This window comes from Cavia porcellus, unplaced genomic scaffold (genome assembly GCF_034190915.1).
Source record: "Cavia porcellus strain 051 isolate PalLab524CR breed Dunkin Hartley unplaced genomic scaffold, mCavPor4.1 scaffold_23, whole genome shotgun sequence".
Lineage (NCBI taxonomy): Eukaryota > Metazoa > Chordata > Mammalia > Rodentia > Caviidae > Cavia > Cavia porcellus.
Genome location: NW_026947506.1, coordinates 28,502,491 through 28,509,328, shown reverse-complemented (window position 1 = coordinate 28,509,328; position 6,838 = coordinate 28,502,491). Strand labels below are relative to the sequence as shown.

Genomic DNA, 6,838 nt, shown 5'->3' with positions numbered 1-6,838 from the left:
CACGTGAATATGATTAAAATAGGCAAGACCCCTGAAATCCTAGCACAGCCTTCTCTTTCAACAGCAAAGCACCGGTCACTGCCTCCAAGCATCCTGGAGCCCCAGAGACAGGATCCGCGCCTACAGTCCCGCTCTAGGGCAGTGAGCCTGGGGTGGCGGGCGAAGAGGAGGCTTTGGGAGCAAACTTCACAGGCGGGACTCTACAATTCTAACCCTACATTTAGTAATGAGAGAAGGAGGGAACGCCCCAGCGCCGTACAGAAATGAGACCTGATCAGTTCAGCTAGAGTTACGCTGTGGCACTCAGGTGGGACTCAGGTCCCACCCCTGTTGCGCCACGGAACTTCCGGGTCGGCCTTATCACGTGACCCAGCACCGCCCCGCCCTTGCGCATGCGCACGGTTCCAGGCGCTGAAATTCAAATTTGAACGGCTGCAAACCCGAGTCTGACACTGGAGGCTCAGGGAAGAGGAGAGTTAGTAGTAGGTCAGTTCCCCTGTTGGGGCTTCTTGTTTTCTTCAGGAGACACACTGAACTCCAGACTCACTTGTCTTTTCCTGAATTTGAACCACCCTTTGCGCCGTCTGGCAGTGGGCACGCGACGCTTGGGGCGATGGACCCGTTTACGGAGGTAAGAAAATTTGCGGGCGCGGCCAGCCATGACCCCCTCAGCGACTCCCACCCTGTTTGTCTTCTCGCTGTCAACCTCTGCCCACCCGCCTGAAGAGCGCGTGCGCACGCGTGCGCAGTGCTTGAGAGCGTGCGGGGTTTGGCGCCCCCCGAGCTGGGGAGACCAGGTCTGGTCCTTGCTGCTGGCTGCGCAGCGTCTGTGGTTTGTCTGCGGCTGTGGTGTTCTGGCTCTGCAGACGGAACTCAGGGAGGAAAGCCTTGAGTCTGTTTTTAAAGACGGTAGTGCAGCAGCTGTCGAAGCCCTTATTATTGGGAGTCATGCCGCTCCCCCCCCCCCCCGCCCCGGTTAATCTCCCTCTTGGAGCGTGGGAGTCGAGCTGGAATCGCCGGCAGGGTGTGCCCAGGGACTCAGGGCTGCGTGGCCGGCCGCGGCCTGGAGACCCGAGAGCCTGCGATAAGGGGATTCAAGTGTTTAAGGTCGCTACTAACGAGAGGGCCGCGCAGCCTTGAAATGCGCAGGTGCCTGACCTTTGTGATCCTTCCTGATGTGGGTCTGTAGTTCACACCCCAGGGCTCTGCTGACTTGGGCAGTTTCATACCCGAGATGGACATTTGAATTGAAAGTAAACAGTGCTGCTGACCCCAGTGTGTAAAACCAAGGTTATTAGCCAAAATTAAAAAAAAAAAAAGATGTAATCAGTGTTTATGGAGTGTTAACTCCCAATACCTTTCTCATCTTTTGTTCCTTGGAAATAGTGTGGATTACATCGCTGTTGTGTATCATGTTGAGAATGTTTGTCCACACTCGTTTTGTTTGTCCACATCTTTTTATCTTAAGAAGTTCCTCTTTATTCCCCCCTTTTTTAGGTTGTTATGCAATTTCCAAACTGCTTTTGTGTGTGTGTGTGTGTGTGTGTGTGTGTGCATTGTTACAAAGTGAACCTAAGTATTTCTACACTAGACTGAAAACTTACATGCTGTGGAGTGGAATAATACATTCATTTAGGGATGTATAATTACCATTTCATAAATTAAATCTACGACGTTAATTAAAGGTTTCAACAGTTAAACAAGTTTATTTGTATTGAAGCACAACACTTAGCTTTGTTTCAAATTTTCAGTCATCTTGTGGAAAACATATCAATTTGTTCACCTTAAAGATTCTAATAGACAAGTCCAAGACACATTTTTGTGTTAGTTTTAAAGAATAGGGGGGTGGTCGTATACCAAATATCTGTCACTCACATTGGAGCTAAAAAGCTTGTATTATTTTATGTAGAGTAGAACACACTATATGTTCTCTTTAGTAACTGACAAGAAAGAGTAAATGACAGGAAAGAAACATTTTGAAAGTTGGCTGAAAAATTGTACTTCATTTTATTTAAAAATGTCATTCTAAAGATAGGGCAAATCTCAAACTGTCTAGATAATTTTAGAATCTCCTTAGAAATGTGTTCGCTTTAATAAATGTAGTTTATATTATGAACCGTTAGATCAGTTGCAATTGGAATAACAGCTTTCACATCTTTTCCTTAATTGGTAACGAGTGAACTAGTTGAGTTAGTTCCAACTTCTAGGTGCTTCATGATGGCATTCATAACATTTTTTGTACAGTGCAGTGAATTTCTGGTACATTTACTTCTCTAACAAGGAATTCAAGTCATTTATTAAGTGGCTATCTCAAGAGCTTCCTTCTCAAAATCATGGAGGACTCAATTACTTAAGAAAGTTTTCTGTTTCTCCAAGGGTGACTCAGAGCCAGAGTCATATTGCAAACAGTAAAGGAATGAACTCAATTACATGAATCTCAGGACATGTTCCTATTCTCTTGGGAACTCTCATCCGGAAGGGTTATAGTCATCCTAAACTCTCTTCTCTTCAAACAAGACTTGAGCGTTGGTTGTCCTGGCCACCTCTGCTGCTGTCTGGCTCTTTGTCAGTCTTCGAGCCTTTTCTGCTTTGCAACCATTGACTGGATCACTGCTTGCTATGATCTCCCTTGTCCAGAGAGGAATCCCCTTTTACAGTGCTCATTTCACTTGCATTTCCCTGTTGAATATAATTCCTTGGGAACATGAACCTTTTGAACATAGAGACTGTTCTTTGCTATTCAGAGGTATTTTTCATCAGCTCCAACACAACTAATAATATTTTGCTGAATTAACACAGTAGACAGCCATTAAGTACATACAAATTATTTTTATAAGTCTATTAGAACATTTTAGCAAACTTTTTGTTAACTAAAGAAAATTTCAAAATACATAAAAGAATAACCTCACACACTCAGCATTTTTGCAGTTATCAATGTGCCATTGTTTTGCTTTATCCTGTTTCACCCACCCCACTGTATTATTTTGAAGCAAATTCGGGACATCATATACAGCAGTATCTCAGTTCACAAACAGATCTTTCCACGATTTTGTTCACAAACTGAATTGGACAAGAACCAAATCACATGTCCTCATGAGGTCATCAGTGAGCCTGACCACTGAATTTGATTTGGGTCTGGTACAATTTGGTTTGTAACAATTAAGTTCATGAACCAAGGCACTACTGTAATTTCGTACACAAATACTTTAGATGCTAAAGACTCTTTAATAAGGCATAATCACAATGTCATTACCACACCTGAAAAATTGGAAGTAATTTAGTATCATGGACTAGTGTATGATTTAGATTTCCCTGGTGTATCATATATTTTTATACTTTATATCTTTGAATCTGGATATGGACAGCCACAGGGCAATGTCTAAGTGATTTTTCACGAAGCAACCATAAATAGAGGAAAGAATCCATCCCAGTGATACATGAACTATCAAGCAATGGTGGCACATGCCAGTTACCAGCTGGTAACATTAAAAAGTTTTGTCCATGGTATGAAGTTGGTTATTTCTGCTGACAATAAGTTCTTGAAAAGAGCAATGGCTTTGTCAAGAGCCGTTTAGTAAACTGTTTTAGTAAACTGTTTAAGAACCCAGACCCTGGATCCCAGATTTGAATCCCACTTTGCTACTTAGCTGTGTGACTTACCTTGTTTTACTGGCCTATGTCTCTATCTCTCTTCTGTAAAGTAGTAAAAGAAACAGAACCTACAAAGTACTTTATATTAAATCCTACATAATTGCTACATTATTTCTGTACTTTTTAGATGAATTTAAAACCATAGACTTAAAAGTCTATGGTTTTAGTATGAACTCAGAGTTTGACATGTTATCAAAGATTGGGAGTCATTCTGTTGCAAGACTAGTACAGACAGGGAAACCCAGAGCTCTGTGTGCTAAGTCACAGCTTTTTTTTTTTTTTTTTTTTTGAGACAGGAGCTTGTTATGTAGCCCAGGCTGGTCTTAAACTCACAGCAATACTCCTGTCTCAGCCTCTTCAGTGCTAGAGTTAAGGGCCAGGCTAGGCTACAGTACAGGGTGAACTGTATAGTGACACCCTGTCTAAAAACAAAACAAAACAAAACAAAAAAACCTGGGAAAATTTGAATCTAATGCAGACAATACAATGCTTGATATTTGAATGGCAAACTGCATTCTTTTGTTGTGACCCATTGATGCTGCTAACTGAAGCTATTCTGACTCATGAGTACTCTAACGACTGGTGTGGAATGTGGGCATGACTCTGAGTGAATAGTCTGGCAGTTTGGTGCCTGCAGGGTGATATCATGGGGAGAATTATCAGACATTTTTGTGTTTTCTAACAGTGATAACATTTGACCACGTTTGAGTTTGTTGAAGGAGACTTATTTACAGGGTGACGTCGTGTTTTGATTCATAAATTACTCTTGCAGTGAGTGCCACAGCACCTCGATTTAGTGTCCCTAATTTTAATGAACTTTAAATTGGAAATCTCAGAAGAGAGTTGTACCTGTTCCAAATTTAGCTCATGTTCCTTTTGCATGCTCAAAAGATGTCTTAAACATTATTGCACTTAGTTAAGGAGTTAGAGCAAAAGTGGTATAAGTCCTCAGTCTGCACTATTACATTTTTAAGTGTAGGATGGTTATAATCCGTTTTCCTCCTTTGATTGTATACATTTGGAAAAGAATAAATTGTTTTATACCATGCTGGTTCAAATAGGAACATCAGTTGAGTCAGATAACAAAAGAGGAGTAATCATGATTTCATGGGATGGCTAAGATTTTGATTTAAAACTAATTATTATATGTAGATTGTTATTTTATTTTACTTTTGTCTTTTGTTTTTGGAGACGAGAGTGTCACTGTGTAGTTCAGCCCGACCTTGAACTCACTATGTAGACCCTTTATCCTCTTCACAGCCACCAGTCACATTACTTCGCTGTCTGTTCTTATCAATATATCTTTCTTAACTCTGACTTTCCTGCCTCCTCTTTTCTGATGTAAGAAGGAAGCTTTGTGATTACATTAGACCCACATAGATAATCCAGAATAATTTTCCCAAGATTCTTAATCACACCAGCAAAGTCCCTTGCACTACGAGGTAACATAGTTATAGGCCAGGGGCTTAGGACTTGAACATCTCCAGGAGATCATTATTTTGCTTAACCGACTAACTTAAAAACCACTTTGTTTCTCATAATTCACTGGATTGCAATTTGTACTGGGCTCAGCTGGGCTGTTCGTCAGCTTGTTATGCTGGGGAACTTGAGGATGTTCCTGTGTTCTGGAGTGTTACCAGGGGCAGGGTGGCTGAGACCAGAGCCTTGTGACTGTGGACTGATACTGGCTGTCAGTAGTGATTTTCCAGCAGGCTAAACCTGGGATTTCTCAGGGCAAGCAGTGGTCTAAGAGGGTGAGCAGAGACTGCAGGACTCCTTCAGGGGGATTAGAAGTCACACAGTACAGTGCATTATTTATGCCGCTTTTTATTGGCCCAAGTAAATCACAAGGCCAGCCCAAATTTAAGGTTGGGGAAACTGATTATACCTTTTGGTGGGGCCAGAAAGAATTTGTGGTCATGAATCTTTTTTTTTGGAAACAGTTTGGGTTGACATTGAACTGACTTTGTAGCCCAGGTTGGTTTTGAACTCACAGCAATCCTCCTGCCGCAGCCTCAAAAGTGCTGGGATTACAGACATGTGCTACCATGCTTGCTCCTAAAATCTCATGATTATTAGTATGCCTTATTCCTTAATATTCTTATTAATCTGTATTGATTTTGAGATTGAGGTGGTGTTTGGTAAAGCTTGCCTTAATTACTTGGGATCTCACTTTTGAAATGTCTTGAAACTCTTACCCTACATGACATTGGATGGTTTTAGACGAATGGGTTTTTGTAAATATTTGACTAACCTGGCTATGTTGTATATGTAGAAACTGCTTGAAAGAACCCGTGCCAGGAGAGAGAACCTGCAGAGGAAAATGGCTGAGCGGCCCACAGCTGCTGCCAGGTCTGCAGCTCATGCCAAGCGACTCAGGGAGCCTCTTTGCGAAGCCAGTAACCAGCAGTCCCAGTCCGGCAGTGAAGGTAAAGCACTTAAGAGGAAAATGAAATTTGCAATTTTTAAAGAAGATAACGTGTAAACATTTCATTATGCATGCAGAAAAAATCAGAGTCTTTGGAGAACTATAGTAGCCTCTGGAGGCCAGAATGGCCTTGTGTTTTATTTCAGGATTGTTATATGAGGCCTAGAACCTCTCAGGCAGCAGTAGTAAGTAAACAGTATTTCTAACTAATTGTTTAAGCTTTATATTCAATTGTAATTATCCTTAAAAGTCCCACAGGAAGAAAAATAAAGAGTGACACACTGGCAGTGGTGTGGGGCTTTTCACCCCAATAGTGACCGAATAGCTGGCTGCTCAGATGGTATGTCTGGCATGAACAAGGCAACAGAAGGCAGCCTGCATGCGAATACTCAAGATTAAATGTACCTTTTTCTTTTTCTTTTTTCTTTTTTTTGATACAGAGTCTTGCTATGCAGTTCAGGCTGACTGAACTCAGTTTGTAGCCGAGGCTGGCCTCAAACACGCAGCAATCCTCCTGCCTCAGCCTCCTGAATACTGGGATTACGTGCGTGTGACACCACACCCAGCTCAGATGTACCTTTTTCATGTTGTGTTTGCTAAATCACCTCTCTGGGGCTGGGTTCAAAATCCAGAGTTTTAATCTTTAGGAGTCTACGAATTAAAAAACAATTGTAGCACATATACACACACATCTTCACCTGGAATCTTCTGTTCTTTCCAAAATTCTGGCATCTCTAGCCACCACCAATCTTTTTCATG

At 41.9% G+C, this 6,838-nt stretch overlaps 1 protein-coding gene across 3 annotated transcripts in view; it reads left to right on the top strand.

The window, feature by feature from the left end:
• Window positions 1–383: 383 nt before the first annotated feature.
• Window positions 384–6,838, top strand: part of Anln (anillin, actin binding protein) — a 62,087-nt gene continuing 55,632 nt past the window's right edge. The window contains exons 1-2 of one of the 3 annotated variants that reach the window (XM_023565204.2): window positions 384–631; window positions 5,927–6,080. In XM_023565204.2, the coding sequence (XP_023420972.1) occupies window positions 614–631; window positions 5,927–6,080 (172 nt within the window). In that variant the 5' untranslated portion in view covers window positions 384–613. The remainder of the gene's footprint in view (window positions 632–5,926; window positions 6,081–6,838) is intronic. The other 2 variants (XM_013152779.3, XM_013152780.3) reach the window with 2 other exon arrangements.